Here is a 16,979-nt window from a genome sequence, read left to right on the forward strand (position 1 = left end):
AATGGTATCAGTGTGGATTTCACAAGCTTCAAAATTTCCCCTCCCCACCTACATCCCAAAACCAGCCCAGCTCATCCTCACCTCCCTAACCTGTACTTCCTCCCACCTATCCACTCTCCCACCTCAAGCCCTACCCCCATCTCCAACCTACCAGCCTCATCCCACCCCCTTAGCCTGTTTGTCCTCCCTGGACTGACCGATCCCCTCCCTAACTCCCCACGTACACTCATCTTGACTGGCTCCATCCACCGCCTCTTTAACCTGTCTGTCTCCTCTCCACCTATCTTCTCCTTTATCCAGAGATAATGGGAACTGCAGATGCTGGAGAATCCAAGATAACAAAGTGTGAAGCTGGATGAACACAGCAGGCCAAGCAGCATCTCAGGAGCACAAAAGCTGACGTTTCGGGCCTAGACCGTTCATCAGAGAGGGTGTTGGGGAGAGGGCTCCGAAATAAATAGGGAGAGAGATGGGGAAGCGGACCGAAGATGGAGACAAAAGAAGATAGGTGGAGAGGAGAGTATCGGTGGGAAGGTCGGGAGAGGATAGGTCAGTCCAGGGAGGACGGACAGGTCAAGCAAACGGGATGAGGTTAGTCAGGAGGAAATGGAAGTGCGGCTTGAGGTGGGAGAAGGAGATAGGTGAGAGGAAGAACAGGTTAGGGAGGCGGGACAAGCTGGGCTGGTTTTGGGATGCAGTGGGGGGAGGGGATGAGTTGGGCTCGTTTTGGGATGCAGTCGGGGAGGGGAGATTTTGAAGCTTGGGAACTTCACATCGATACGATTGGGCTGCAGGGTTCCCAAGCGGAATATGAGTTGCTGTTCCTGCACTCTTTGGGTGGCACCATTGTGGCACTGCAGGAGGCCCACGATGGACAGGTCGTCTGAGGAATGGGAGGGGGAGTTAAAATGGTTCGCGACTGGGAGGTGCTGTTCTTTATTGCAAACCGAGCGGAGGTGTTCTGCAACGCAAACATGAGATTTTTTCCTTCTAGCTTGCACTCACTGGAGCACTGCAGCAAGCCTGAGACAGAGATTTTGGCCAGGGATCATGATGGAGTGCTCAAGTGACAGGCAATTGGAAACCTGGGGCCATTTTTATGGACAGAATATAGGTGTTCTGCCAAGTGGTTGGTCAGTCTGTGTTTCGTCTCCCCGATGCAGAGGGAGACCATATTGTGAGCAGTGAATACAGTAGACTAGATTGAGTGAAGTGTGGGTAAATCGCTGCTTCTCCTGGAAGCCTTGGATAGTGAAGCGGGAGGAAGTAAATGGACAGATATTATGCCTTCTGTGGTGGCATGGAAAGTGCTGTCAGGTAATGGGGAGGTGTTGCGAATGGATAAAGAGTGGACTGAGGTGTCCTGACGGAATGGTCTCTGCGGAAGGCTGACAAGAGAGGGGAGGGGAATATTTGCCTGGTGGTGGAATCTTGTTGGAAATCGTGGCTGATGTTCTTCTAGATGTGGATATTGATGGGTTGGGCTTTGAGGACCAGTGCACATCATCAGGGGTGAGGCCAAAGTGTAGGAGATGGGTTGGACACAGCTGAGAGCTCTGTAAACCACAAACGCAAGGAATACTCAGTTGAGGAAGAAGGCAGACATTTCAGAATCCCTCCAACAGAAGACGAAATCATGAGAACAAGTGGATCTGTCGGGACAGTCCTGTTTGAAGATTATGGGAACTAAGACTACGTTGTTTGTCATAAAGGCTATGGTTGAGTGATCATATTCAAACTGAAGAGACCAAGAATGTGAGATTGGAGAATGGGTGGAGAACCATGCCTCGAGAATCCCTCTGCGGGTCTATGCTTGGCTTGGGCTACTATGGTTACCTTGTCCCAGTTTCGTATGAGAGGCGTGATCCTCCACCCATAATGCAGCCAACAAACAGATACAATTGGACCCCCACATACAAAAGCATACAGATCAAAACCCGAAATGACAGTACTCATGGTAACAGACCGGACAGTATAAATTCCAGACAGAGTAGAGTAACATTGTTTCGCTGGAGGCTTTACTGATGATGTCACACATCATGGTGACGAAACGTCTCAATGAAAACAAGCCAGCTCGGCGAGCAAGTCAACAACCTCAATCAGAGAGCTGGCTGTTTTGAACTACCTTGTTCAAGTGTATCATTTTGGATCTTGAATGTTAAATCTCGCTCCAACACAGGGACGGAGGATTGCTGTTAACAGCTGCATTATAACTAATTCATATTGAATCATTGTTTTGACCAGTCCAGAGATGTGCAGGTTAGGTGGATTGGGAATGCTGAATTACCCACAGTGCCCACATACGTGTAGGTTAGGTATATTAGCCATGGGAAATGCAGGCTGACAGGGATAGAGTAGGGAATGGGGATGGGTCTGGGTGGGATGCTCTTTGCAAGGTTGCTGCGGACTTGTTGAACTGAATGGCCTGTTTCCACATCAGGGATTCTATAAAACCAGGTTTTACTAAATTAGTGAGAGAGTGAGTTTATCAATTGCTAAATGCAAGAAGTCAGAAGGCACCACAAATACACACAAGTTTGAAACAAGAAATTAGCTCAAAAAACATAACCGTTAAGAGGGATACGGATAGTTCAGCCTTTGGATTGTTTGTGAAGAATACAAAGTGGGATGTTGTGGCCACTAAGTTGGGCGATCCCCGGAATGCTTATGTGAATTCAGCAGTTAATTTTGAGATTCTTGTTGAAATTCTTTTGACCTTGTTTCCTTTTTGACATTGCCCTGGTTTGCAGAGCTCAGAGCAAGAGATTGTCTTTTCTTCTAACCTGCAGCATAGGCCTATGAAATGGCTGTCCTAGAACTGTGACCTCCACAACTCCATAGACCACACGAGCAGAGTCGCCCAGGAATACACACGATCTGACATTCAAGAACTATTGAGATAACAATACTCAGTGTGGGATTGGAAAAGACAGCATGTACAAACAGAAAACAGCTGTAAATACTGTCAAGAGGTGAAATAAAGTTATAGAGCTAAATTAGTGGCTCTTTGCTTACATGCTCATTGTATTCAGAACAAAATCAACAAATTAATAGCACACATACAGGTTGGCGGGCATGATTTGAGAGCTATTACAAAGACATGGTTATAAGGAGATCAACACTGGAGGTAAATGTGCAGGGCGACGTGACATTCCAAAAAGACAGGCAGGAGGGAAACTGACTGTCAGCGATGAAATTACTGTGAGAACAAGAAACGATCTTCGATCGGAAGACGTAGAATCCAATTGTATTTATTTGTTAACGGGAGGAGGACATCACTAGCTACGCAGTGTTTGTTGTCCATCCCCAATTGCCCAGGGGTCAGTTCAGAGTCAATCATATGGCTGTGGGTCTGCAGTCACATGTAGGCCAGACCATGTAAGGATGGCAGTTTCCTTTTCTAAAGGACATCAGTGAACCAGGTGGGTTTTTCTGACATTTGGCAATGGATTCATGGTCATCATGAGATTCTACATTCATGATTTTCTTTTATATTCAATTCAAATTCCACCACCTGCTGTGCTGGGATTTGAACACAGGTCCCCAGAATGTGATCTAAGTCTCTGAATTAACAGTCCAGTAATAATACCACTCGGCCATTTCCTCCCCAATCTTGGAACAAGAAAACCTGTAGCTGACTCCCACATGGGGAAAAACACTGTACCAGGAGCTTCTTCAAACGAGGTGATCGCCTCTTCTTACATTTTAAGATAGCTATGAATTATCAGGACCTTGGGGGAAGCTACTAAATTGGGGGAAGGAGTATCAGGTAGGAGCAGAGCAGTATTAATTGGGAGGAGCTTTTATTTTACATGTCGACATTTGATACGTGGGAGTTATTTAAAGACCTAGTGATCAGCGTTCAGATCTGGCCTATTCCAGGGAAGGAGGAATGACAAGGATGGCAATCTAAGGACATATGGACATAAGAAATAAAGCAGGAGTAGGTCATCTGTCTCTTCCAGCTCGCTCCGCCATTCAATAAGGTCATCACTGATCTTTTTGCGGACTCAGCTCCACTTACCCTCCCATTCACCAAAATCCTCAATTCCTTTCCTGTTCAAAGATCTATCTGTCTTGGCCTTTAAAACATTCAACCAGGGAACCTCAACTGTTTCACTGGGCAGAGAATTCCACAGATTCACAACCCTTTGGATGAAGAAGCTCATCCTCAACTCAGTCTTCAATCTGTTCACCCTTATTTTGAGGCTGTGCCCCGGAGTTGTACTTTCACCCATCAGTGGAACCAACTTCAGTGCTCCTTTCCTGTGTATTTCTTTCGTAATTTTAAAAGTTGCTCTTAGAACATCCCTCATTCTTCGAAGTTTCAGTGAGTGCAATCGTAGTCTCCTCAAACTCTCCCCATACAGCAACATTTTCAATTCTAGAATCAATCTTGTGAAGCTCCTTTGCACCCCCTCCAGTGCCAGTACATCCTTTCTCCAGTGAGGAGACTAAAACGGTACAAACTCCTCTACATCAAGCCTCACCAGCACCCTATACAACTGGAGCATCCCCTCCCGATTTTTAAACTGCATCACTCGAGCAATAAAGGACACTATTCCATTTGTTGCCTCAATTACCAGCTGCGTCTGCAAACGTTTTGTGCTTCATACACAAGGCTGCCCAGCTCCCTCTGCATAGCAGCATGCTACAATTTTTCACCATTTAAGTAATACTCCATTTTGCCCGAATTGCCACCAAAATGGATAGCCTCACATTTTCCATCATTGCACTCCATCTGCTAGACCCTTGTCCATTCACTTACACTTTCTGTGTCCTTCTGCAGACGTTCATTATCCTCTTCACACTTAACACTAAAATGTGTGGTAGAGTAATCTGTGAACTGTAATAGAACATATAACAACACAGCGCAGAACAGGCCCTTCGGCCCTCCACGTTGCGCCGAGCTGTGAACTAATCTAAGCCCATTCCCCTGCACTACCCCATCGTCAACCATATGCTTATCCAAGGGCTGTTTAAATGCCCCTCATGTGGCTGAGTTAACAACATTGGCAGGCAGAGCATTCCACGCCCTTAACACTCTCTTAGTAAAGAACCTGCCTCTGACATCTGTCTTAAAACCATCACCCCTCAATGTGTAGCTGCACCCCCTTGTACAAGCTGAAGTCATCATCCTCGGAAGAAGACTCTCACTGTCCACCCTATCTAAACCACTGATCATCTTATATTATCTCTATTAAACTCCCTCTTCGCCTCCTTCTCTCCAATGAGAACAGACCCAAGATCCTCAGCCTTTCTTCACAAGACCTTCGCTCCAGACCAGGCAACATCCTGGTAAACCTCCTCTGCACCTGTTCCAACGATTCCGAGGCCGCACTAGTGTTTGTAAGTTGCAGCATGACATCACGTCTCCGGAACTCAATCCTTCTACCATTGCAACCTAACACACCATCAGACTCCTGAACAGCACCATCTACCTGGGTAGCAATTTTCAGGAATCTATGCACATGGACACCAAGATCCCTCTGCTCACCTACACTGTCAAGAATCTTTCCCTTGACTCGGTGTTCTGCCTTCCTATTAGTCCTCCCAAAGTGAATCACCTCACATTTATCCGTATTAATCTCCATTTGCCAACTTTAGGGACAATTCTGCAGTTTATCCAATTCTCCCTACAACATGCAACATTCTTCCACAATGTCCACCACTCCACCAACTTTAGTGTCATATGCAAACTTACTAACCCATCCACCAATGCCTGCGTCCAAGTCATTTACACAAATGACAAACAGCAGTGGTCTCACAACACTGTTTGTAATTTTTATGAATGACTTGGACGAGGGAATTGAAGGATGGGTCAGCAAGTTTGCAGACGACACAAAGGTCGGAGGTGTCGTTGACAGTGTAGAGGGCTGTTGTAGGCTGCAGCGGGACATTGACAGGATGCAGAGATGGGCTGAGAGGTGGCAGATGGAGTTCAACCTGGATAAATGCGAGGTGATGCATTTTGGAAGGTCGAATTTGAAAGCTGAGTACAGGATTAAGGATAGGATTCTTGGCAGCGTGGAGGAACAGAGGGATCTTGGTGTGCAGATACATAGATCCCTTAAAATGGCCACCCAAGTGGACAGGGTTGTTAAGAAAGCATATGGTGTTTTGGCTTTCATTAACAGGGGGATTGAGTTTAAGAGTCGTGAGATCTTGTTGCAGCTCTATAAAACTTTGGTTAGACCGCACTTGGAATACTGCGTCCAGTTCTGGGCGCCCTATTATAGGAAAGATGTGGATGCTTTGGAGAGGGTTCAGAGGAGGTTTACCAGGATGCTGCCTGGACTGGAGGGCTTATCTTATGAAGAGAGGTTGACTGAGCTCGGTCTCTTTTCATTGGAGAAAAGGAGGAGGAGAGGTGACCTAATTGAGGTATACAAGATAATGAGAGGCATAGATAGAGTCGATAGCCAGAGACTATTTCCCAGGGCAGAAATGGCTAGCACGAGGGGTCATAGTTTTAAGCTGGTTGGTGGAAAGTATAGAGGGGATGTCAGAGGCAGGTTCTTTACGCAGAGAGTTGTGAGAGCATGGAATGCGTTGCCAGCAGCAGTTGTGGAAGCAAGGTCATTGGGGTCATTTAAGAGACTGCTGGACATGCATATGGTCACAGAAATTTGAGGGTGCATCCATGAGGATCAATGGTCGGCACAACATTGTGGGCTGAAGGGCCTGTTCTGTGCTGTACTGTTCTATGTTCCATGTTCTATGTTCTAACAAATCCTTGAGACACACCACTAGTAATCAGACTCCAGGCTGAATATTCTCCATCAACCAGCACTCGTTGCCTTCTTACCGAAAGCCAGTTTCTAATCCAAATGGCTAAATCTCCCTCAATCCTGTGCCTCTGTATTTTCTCCAATAGCCTACCACGGGGAAACTTATCAAAGGCTTTACTGAAGTCCATGTATACCACGCCAACTGCCCGACCGTCATCCACATGTTTGGTCACCTTCTCAAAAAATTCAATGAAGTTTCTGAGACACGACCTGCCCTTGACGTATCCATGTTGACTATCTCCAATCACATTGTTACTTGCTAGATGATTATAAATCCTATCTCTTATAATCCTTGCCAAAATTTTTCCTCCAACACACCCAAGGCTCACAGGTCTATAATTGCCTGGGTCATTCCTACTACCCCTCTTGAACAAGGGCACAACATTTGCAATCCTCCACTCCTCTGGTACTAAACCTGTAGACAATGAGGACTCCAAGATCAAGGCCAAAGGCTCCACCACCTCCTCCCTCGCTTCCCAGGCAATCCTCGGAAAAATCCCATCAGGCCCAGGCGTTTTATCTACCTTCACACCTTGTCGAATTGATAACACTTCCTCCTTACTAACCTTAACCCTTTCAATTCTAGTGCCTCTAACTCAGTCACCTCCTCTACAATATTCTCCTGTCCCTCAGTGAAAACAGATGAGAAATATTCATTTAGCACCTCTCCAATCTCCACAGCGTCCACACACAACTTCCCACTTCTGTCTTGGACTGGCCCTATGCCTACCCCAGACATCCTCTTATTCCTCACATACCTATCGAAAGCTTTCGGGTTCTCCTTTATTTACCTGCCAATGTCTGCTCATGCACCCTCCTTGCTCTTCTTAACTTTCTCTTTAAATCCTTCCCAGCTAATCTGTAGCTCTCCATCACCTCATCTGAACCATCTGGTCTCATCATCACATCAGCCTCCCTCTTCTGCTTAACTAGAGATACAAGTTTTTTTTAGTTAACCACAGTTCCCTTAGCTTATCGCTTCCTCCCTGCCTGACAGGGACGTGCCTATCAAGAACACGCAATATCTGTTCCTTAAACCAGCTCCACAATTCAATTGTCCCCATCCCCTGCATTTTGCTAACCCATTCTATGCCTCCTAAGTCTTGACTCATCACCTTATAAGGGAGGAATGGAGAAGCCGATAGTGAAGAGGACGATCAGAGGTTACAGCAGAACATAGATAGACTGGAGAGTTGGGAAGATAAATGGCAGATGGAGTTCAATCCAGGCAAACGCGAGGTGATGCATTTTGGAAGATCACATTCAAGGACAAACTATACAGTAAATGGGGAAAATTGATGAACAGAGAGATCTGGGCGTTCAGGTCCATTGTTCCCTGAAGGTGACAATACAGGTCAATAGGGTGGTCAAGGCGGCATATGGCATTGGACGGGGTATTGAGTACAAGAGTTGGCAGGTCATGTTGCAGTTGTATCGGACTTTGGTTCGGCCACATTTACAGTACTGTGTCCATTACCAAAAGGACGTGAACGCTTTGGACAGGGTACAGAGGAGGTTCACCAGGATGTTGCCTGGTAAGGAGGGTGCTAGCTACAAAGAGAGGTTGAGTAGATTAGGATTATTTTCATGAGAAAGATGGAGATTGGGGGGGACCTGATTGAGGTCGACAAAATCATGAGGGTATAGACAGGGTGAAGAGCAAAAAGCTTTTGCCACCCAGAGCGGAGGACTCAATTACTAGGGGTCATGAGTTTAAAGTGAGAGGAGGAAAATTTAGGGGAGATATGCATGGAAAGTTCTTTACAGAGAGGTTGGTGGGCACCTGGAACGCATTGCCAGTGGAGGTGAGCGACGCAGACACATTAGCATCTTTTAAGATATATTTGGACAGGTACACGGACGGGCAGGGAGCAAATGGACACAGAACGTGAGCAAACAGGTGAGAGGTTAGACAGAGGATCTTGATCGGCGCAGGCTTGGAGGGCAAAAGGGCCTGTTCGTGTGCTGTAATTTGCTTTGTTGTTTTGACTGACTGGAGGGAAGGAGGAATGGATCGCTGGAGGGAGGGAGGGAGGAATGGATGGATGAATGGACGGGGCAAGGAGCAGGAGGACGGGGTGGGGGGGGGTGGGGGAAGGAGAAGGAGGACGGGGGTGGGGAAGGAGGAGGAGGACGGGGGAGGAGAGAGAAGGAGGGCGGCGGCCGGGCGGGGGGGGGGGGAGGAGGAGGAGGAGGGCCGGGGTCGGGGGGGAAGGAGGAGGAGGAGGACCGGGGAGGGGGGGGGAGGAGGAGGAGGAGGACCGGGGGGGGGGGGGGGAGGAAGGAGGAGGACGACGGTGGGGGGGGGGGAAGGAGGAGGACGACGGTGGTGGGGGGGGAAGGAGGAGGACGACGGTGGGGGGGGGAAGGAGGAGGACGACGGTGGGGGGGGGAAGGAGGAGGACGACGGTGGGGGGGGGGGGAAGGAGGAGGACGACGGTGGCGGGGGGGAAGGAGGAGGACGACGGGGGAAGAAGGAGAAGTAGGACGGTGGGGAAGGGGAAGGAGAAGGACGACGGTCGGGAAGGGGAAGGAGAAGGAGGACGGTGGGGAAGGGGAAGGAGAAGGAGGACGGTGGGGAAGGAGGAGGAGGAGCGGGGAGTGGGGGGGGAGGAGGTGAACACAGCAGACATCCTGACATCAGCTTCCCTGGCCTCTGATGCTGCATGTCCTGCTGTGTTCATGCTCACGAACACCTCGTTACCTCCCATTCTCCTTCGTTTGTGTTTTCTTGCTCTTCCTCCCTCCCTCTGATTCTCACCCCCTCTCTCACCTCTGCTGGCCCTAATTTCACTCCCTTGTCATGCTCCTTTATTTCCATCTTTCTGTCCCTTTTCTCTCTCCCACCACAAATTCACTCTCTCTCACTCTGGCTTTATGAACAGGGGGAGAGAGTACAAGAGGAAAAGAAACCAAAGCACACAGCGCCTTCGGCTGAGAGGGAAATTAAGAACTGCCAGAGATTTTCCAAACCGTGACACAGGAGTTGCCTCTCTCCCTCTCTCTCGACAGTCTCTGTCACTGCCTCACCCAACCCCACACCCATTCGCGTCCCATGGTGACTCTCCACAAACCCACCTCCGGGTAGAAATGCAAACACAAGTTACTGGAAATGCTCAGCATCTGTGAAGAAAAAGTACCGAGGTAGCATTTTGGGTGCGATGACCCTTTCTCTCCGAGCTCCGGCTAGAAATGCTCCAGCCTCTGGGACAGGGTCCCCTTGTAGTCGGAGAGCTGCGGGTCGATCTCGGCTGTTCGCTTGGCGCAGGGCATCAAGAGCTCCCCTCAGCCCCAGGAAGGGATATGTTCACCCCCTAACCTTATACTGACAGTGGTTGTGTTCTTCCCTCATCCCCGGGAGCCCCTCTTGCCTTCTCACCTGGTCGTCGGAGTGCTATTCGGCTACGGAGGGCGGTGCGATAAAGAGCCCACTTCCCACAGCCGCGGGGGAAGGGGGCATCCCTTCACTCCTCAACCTCCTCCCATCTCATCTTGTGGCAGTGGCTGTTCGGCTGCAGAAAGCAGCGCTGCCCATGACCCCAAACCTCCCGACAACACCCCTCTCCGAACCCAACCCCCACCACGACCCTTTTGCAGTAGCTGTAGGCCACTCAGTCACAGGGCTGTACGATAGTGACTCTCCCCATGTCCCCTCGCTTCCAGGACGGCTCTCCTCCAACGCCTACCCCATCCCATCCCGCTCCTTCCCTTTACCTTGTAGTCGGAGAGCTGTAGGCAGTTCTGCTACGGAAACCCGCGCAGGGCTGTATAATAGACACCCTCCCAATGTCCCCAGCCTTCCCCTCACCCGGGGAGGGGTATTCTCACCCCCAAAACATACATTCCCAACCCCTCGCTTTGTGATAGGAGCGGCGCAGGGTGTGAAACAGGGATCGTGCTCATGTCCCCAGTCCTCCCTTCACCCCAAACCCCGCTGTGACCTTGCAGTCGGAGATTGTTGTCGGCTGCTCAGCCACGGAAGGCGTCGCGTAACGCGGCCAGGTACTCGGGGAGCGCAGGCTCGGTGCCAGGCAGCTGTTCAGGCAGGTAGCTGTGCCCAGGAGCCGGGCAAAGAGGCCTTCTCCCACCTCAGATCCCCGCTCCTGGCAAAGGCGGCGCAGGGCCGAGCCAATGAGCAGCGAGCGCTCCAGCAGCCCGGATGCCTGCTCCTAGCCCGGTGGTCATGCTGGAGGCCGCTGGAGAACAGGGGGTTGTAGGGGTCCAGGAGCGTGGTGCGATGATCCCCGCTGCCGAAACCCTGGGTCCTCAGCCCCTCCCGCGAAAAGGGATCCAGACAGCGGACTCGTCGCCGAGGGAGAGGGGGAAAAAGGCGTGAGTAGGAACAGGAGAGGAAGGGGATTGACTGCGAGGGAGAAAGAGACAGAGTGTGTGTGAGAGAGAGAGGGGATTAGAAATGCAGTCTGATTGTGGATGGGTTGGGTTTAAACAGAGATTTTTAAACTTTGTTCGAACGAAACCCAGAACGCTGCCTGCTGAGCGAGTGGAGAGGCTCGGACAGAGAGGAAGAGAGACACAGGGAAAGATAGGGGGGCGGGGGAGAGGGGGCAGAGAGAGGTCACAGGGAGAGACGGAGAGACAGGGGAGAGAGAACGGCAGAAGCACACACAGAGGGAGGCAGAGACAAGAGGAGAGACAGAGGGGCGCACACACACACAGACCAAAGAGACAGAGAAGTGCACAGCGAAGTGGCAGAGACAAGACGACAGAGAGAGAGATACAGAGACATAGAGTGAGGCACACACAGAGAGATGGAGAGACAGAGATTGTGTGTGTGGGGCAGGGGGTGGGTTTGGAGAAAATGGGAGAGAGAGAGAAAGAGGCAGAGTCGTAGAGTTGTACAGCAGTGAAACAGACCCTTCAGTCCAACTCCTCCATGCCGACCGGGGGGCCGGGGCCCGTGGGCGGGACAGGGCTGCGGGGGGCCGGGGCCCGTGGGCGGGACAGGGCTGCGGGGGGCCGGGGCCCGTGGGCGGGACAGGGCCGCGGGGGGCCGTCCCTCTGAGGGGGACAGGGCTGCGGGGGCGGGTCAGGACTGCGGGGGCAAATCGCCGTGAGCGGGTCAGGACTGCGGGGGCAAATCGCCGTGAGCGGGCCAGTGCTGCGGGGGCAGGTCCCCGTGAGCAGGACTGTACTGCGGGGGCCGGTCCCCCTGAGCGGGATAGGGCTGCAGGGGGCCCGTCCCCGTGAGCAGGACAGGGCTGCAGGGGGCAAATCGCAGTGAGCGGGACAGGGCTGCGGGGGCCGGTCGCCGCCAGCGGGAGAGGGCTGCGGAGGCAAATCGCCGTGAGTGGGAGAGGGCTGCGGGGGCCGGTCCCTGTGAGCGTCTCAGAAATGCAGGGGCAAGTTGATCCGGTGAATTCAAGTATGAAATTACACGAAAGACAGCAATGAATTTAAAGCATCAAGAGGAAAGAGATTTGGAATCCAGCATTCGTTCATGGGGATGGAGCAGCGCTTGGAATATTGCCTTCAGTTCTGGTCGCTTCATTACAGGGAGGATGTGGAAGCTTTAGAGAGGGTGCAGAGGAGATTTAGCAGGATGCTGCATGGAATGGACGGCAGGTCTTATGAGGAAGGGTTGAGGGGGCGAGGACTTTTTTCATTGGAGCAAAGAAGAATGAGAGGTGACTTGATAGAGGTATACAAGATGATGAGAGGCATAGCTGGAGTGGATAGTCAGAGATTTTTTCCCAGAGCAGAAATGACTATCACGAGGGGGAGAAATTTTAAGGTGACTGGAGGAAGGAACAGGGGAGATGTCAGACCTAAGTTCTTTACACAGAGAGTGGCGGGTGTGTGGAATGCGCTGCTGGCAGTGGTAATGGAGTCAGATACATTTCGAGGCTTTTAAGCGACTCTTGGATAGGCACATGAAGGACAGTAAAATGAAGGGTATGCAGGGTAGTTTGATCTTAATGGGATAATAGGACGGCACAACATCGTGGGCCGAAGGGCCTGTACTGTTCTTTGTTCTATGTTCAGCCAAAGGTTCTTTTCAGGAGAGAGTAATTGATTGTAGTTTTTAAAGACAGAACTGGAGGACAGAGAAAGATATCAAGGAAGGTTGCACGTTAGTGACAGTATCAACAAGTCCTCAGCAAATGTACTCTCTGAGGAACTACACTGTTTTGAAGGCGAGAGGACCAATGATATCAGTTAAGCCCCCCTTGTTTTTGTATTGTGTACTTCTGACATATGCGCAAATGGACAACCTCACTCTCCTGCTAAGCTGCAGAATGAATAATGCTGCAATATTTGTCAACTCCCAAATGGGCATTGATACATTAGTAAATCGCACATCAATAAACTTACGTCTCAAGGTTCTCGCCTTCTAGAACTGTTTGTACTGGTAAATAACCCAAGCGAGGATGTTTGGCAAAGTATTTCTTTGATCTGAACTTATTTTTCAGCACCTTGCTAAAATCACGCACATCTTCACCTGATGTTGTCTAAAAATGTAAAATAAATCAAATTTAGTTAAGAATTAATAATGAACCAATCTACTCAACTCACTCTATAATCCATGCTATCGCTGCTAAATGTCTTTGAGGATGTAAAATTAAAGAGTCTGCAATTCTGAGGGATAAAGTCGCTATCTTTCTGTAAGATTATGATAAAGGTTAGATATGTCTGAATGTGAGTTTCGAACAATTAAGCTTGAGTTTCATAGAGTCATACAGCATGAAAAAAGATCCTTTGGTCCAACCAGTCTATGCTGATCACAATCCCAAACTCAACTAGTTCCACCTGCCTGTGCTTGGCCGATATCTCTCCAAACATTTCTATCATCTTTCTATCTTCTAGCTACAACATCACCTGAACAGAATTCTCCATCTTGTGGTCAAATACTAAAACTATACAATTAAGTAATTTCAAATGATTCACATTAGTGGCCTTTCTGGTTGAATTGCTAATTATTTTAACAACAGTGCATTTTTTGTCCAATTATGCCATGTATAATTACTGATCCAAAATTCATCTCATTGGGTTTCATTTTTTTGGTTTTTTGTATTGAGTCAAAGATGAGATCAATACAGGGGGGGAGAAGGGCGCCGCACAAGGCGGGGAGAAGGGCGCCGCACGAGGGGGGGAGAAGGGCGCCGCACGAGGGGGGGAGAAGGGCGCCGCACGAGGGGGGGAGAAGGGAGCCGCACGAGGGGGGGAGAAGGGAGCCGGACGAGGGGGGGAGAAGGGAGCCGGACGAGGGGGGGAGAAGGGAGCCGCACGAGGGGGGGAGAAGGGAGCAGGACGAGGGGGGGAGAAGGGAGCAGGACGAGGGGGGGAGAAGGGAGCAGGACGAGGGGGGGGGAAGGGAGCAGGACGAGGGGGGGGGAAGGGAGCAGGACGAGGGGGGGGGGGAAGGGAGCAGGACGGGGGGGGGGAAGGGAGCAGGACGAGGCGGGGGGGAAGGAGCAGGACGAGGTGGGGGCGTAAGGAGGAAGGGAAATGAACACAGCAGACAGGCTGACATCACCTCGACACCCAGAATATTCAGACCCGAGATAAGCGTTTCTCCCTGCGACTCCTGAAACAGACACTCGCAGCCATGCGCCGGCACCTCCACACACTGCAATCCAGCCTGCCCCAGCTCAGAGCCTCCCTCTCCCAGACCTGCAAAGGACCCCTGCTGTTTTTTATCCGCCGCAGGTTCCACAGACTGAACACCCAGTTCCACTCAGCTTTACTGGACACCAAAAATCGTAAGTACAACCAACTCACGGGCCCCTGCCACCCACAAGAGGATTCCTGCGCCTCCCAAATCCCGAGTCTGTACCTGCCCCGCCGCCATTGACCATGAAGACACGGCCGGAGACCCCACCGATGACGTCACATCCGCCTCCGCCGGCCACACCACTTCCGGAACCGCTGCTGCACTCACCACCTCCACTTCCACAGATACAACACCTCACACACCACCCTCACCGCAGCTGCTGCCGCCTCCCCCGATACTCCAACTGCCGACGGAACCCCGCCCACGGCCGACGACCTCATCGCTCCGCCCACAGCCTCCACAGCCAGCAACCCCAGAGGAGACAGCCACACTGAGCCCTGCCACATGTTCACCGTCTCCCCAGACCTCCCACTGACTGAGGACGAACGGTCAGTCCTCAGTAGGGGGCTCACCTTTGTCCCCCTACAACCACAAATCAACCAATACCAGTCACGATTGGACATAGAGCAGTTTTTCCGCCATCTTCGCATCCACGCCTACTTCTTCAACCGGGAGCCTAAAACTCCCTCCACTGACCCCTTCACCCTCTTCCAACACAAGTCCTCCTCCTGGACACCACCCCCAGGCCTCCTAACCTCCCTCGACCTCTTCATCTCCAACTGCCGTCGAGACATTAACCGCCTCAATCTCTTCACCCCTCTCACCCACTCCAACATCTCCCCTGAAGAACGGGCAGCCCTCCGCTCCAACCCCAACCTCACCATCAAACCCGCAGACAACGGTGGCGTAGTGGTAGTATGGCGCACTGACCTCTACATCGACGAGGCCGGACGCCAACGCTCCGACACCACCTCCTACTGCCCCCTCGCTCATGACCCCACACCCGAGCACCAAACCATCATCTCCAACACCATTCATGACCTCATCACCTCTGGGGACCTCCCACCCACAGCCTCCAACCTCATTGTTCCCCAACCCCGCATGGCCCGTTTCTATCTCCTTCCCAAAATCCACAAACCTGCCTGCCCTGGTCGACCCATCGTCTCAGCCTGTTCCTGCCCCACCGAACTCATCTCCACCTATCTGGACTCCATTTTCTCCCCTTTAGTCCAGGAACTCCCTACCTACGTCCGTGACACCACCCACGCCCTCCACCTCCTCCAGGATGTCAAATTCCCTGGCCCCCAACACCTCATCTTCACCATGGACGTCCAGTCCCTATACACCTGCATTCTGCATGCAGATGGCCTCCAGGCCCTCCGCTTCTTCCTGTCCCGCAGGCCCGACCAGTCCCCCTCCCCCGACACCCTCATCGGCCTAGCCGAACTCGTCCTCACCCTCAACAACTTCTCTTTTGACTCCTCCCACTTCCTACAGACTAAGGGGGTGGCCATGGGCACCCGCATGGGCCCCAGCTATGCCTGCCTCTTTGTAGGTTACGTGGAACAGTCCCTCTTCCGCACCTACACAGGACCCAAACCCCACCTCTTCCTCCGGTACACTGATGACTGTATCGGCGCCGCCTCTTGCTCCCCAGAGGAGCTCGAACAGTTCATCCACTTCACCAACACCTTCCACCCCAACCTTCAGTTCACCTGGGCCATCTCCAGCACATCCCTCACCTTCCTGGACCTCTCAGTCTCCATCTCAGGCAACCAGCTTGTAACTGATAATAAAATGTGAGGCTGGATGAACACAGCAGGCCAAGCAGCATCTCAGGAGCACAAAAGCTGACGTTTCGGGCCTAGACCCTTCATCAGAGAGGGGGATGGGGGGAGGGAACTGGAATAAATAGGGAGAGAGGGGGAGGCGGACCGAAGATGGAGAGTAAAGAAGATAGGTGGAGAGGGTGTAGGTGGGGAGGTAGGGAGGGGATAGGTCAGTCCAGGGAAGACGGACAGGTCAAGGAGGTGGGATGAGGTTAGTAGGTAGCTGGGGGTGCGGCTTGGGGTGGGAGGAAGGGATGGGTGAGAGGAAGAACCGGTTAGGGAGGCAGAGACAGGTTGGAAACCTTTTGTGCTCCTGAGATGCTGCTTGGCCTGCTGTGTTCATCCAGCCTCACATTTTATTATCTTGGAATCTCCAGCATCTGCAGTTCCCATTATCTCTGATAGCTTGTAACTGATGTCCATTTCAAGCCCACCGACTCCCACAGCTACCTAGAATACACCTCCTCCCACCCACCCTCCTGCAAAAATTCCATCCCATATTCCCAATTCCTCCGCCTCCGCCGCATCTGCTCCCACAATAAGACATTCCACTCCCGCACATCCCAGATGTCCAAGTTCTTCAAGGAGCGCAACTTTCCCCCCACAGTGATCGAGAACGCCCGTGACCGCGTCTCCCGTATTTCCCGCAACACATCCCTCACACCCCGCCCCCGCCACAACCGCCCAAAGATGAATACCCCTCGTTCTCACACACCACCCCACCAACCTCCGGATACAACGCATCATCCTCCAACACTTCCGCCATCTACAATCCGACCCCGCCAC

At 51.5% G+C, this 16,979-nt stretch overlaps 1 protein-coding gene across 1 annotated transcript in view; it reads right to left on the reverse strand.

Annotated features, from left to right (window-relative positions):
* Positions 1 to 14,853, reverse strand: part of LOC132209229 (utrophin-like) — a 59,088-nt gene extending 44,235 nt beyond the window's left edge. The window contains exon 1 of the mRNA XM_059644344.1: positions 14,587 to 14,853. Coding sequence (XP_059500327.1) covers positions 14,587 to 14,608 — 22 coding nt within the window. The 5' untranslated portion in view covers positions 14,609 to 14,853. The remainder of the gene's footprint in view (positions 1 to 14,586) is intronic.
* Positions 14,854 to 16,979: the final 2,126 nt, after the last annotated feature.

Source organism: Stegostoma tigrinum, unplaced genomic scaffold (assembly GCF_030684315.1).
Source record: "Stegostoma tigrinum isolate sSteTig4 unplaced genomic scaffold, sSteTig4.hap1 scaffold_73, whole genome shotgun sequence".
In the NCBI taxonomy this organism is placed as follows: Eukaryota; Metazoa; Chordata; class Chondrichthyes; order Orectolobiformes; family Stegostomatidae; genus Stegostoma; species Stegostoma tigrinum.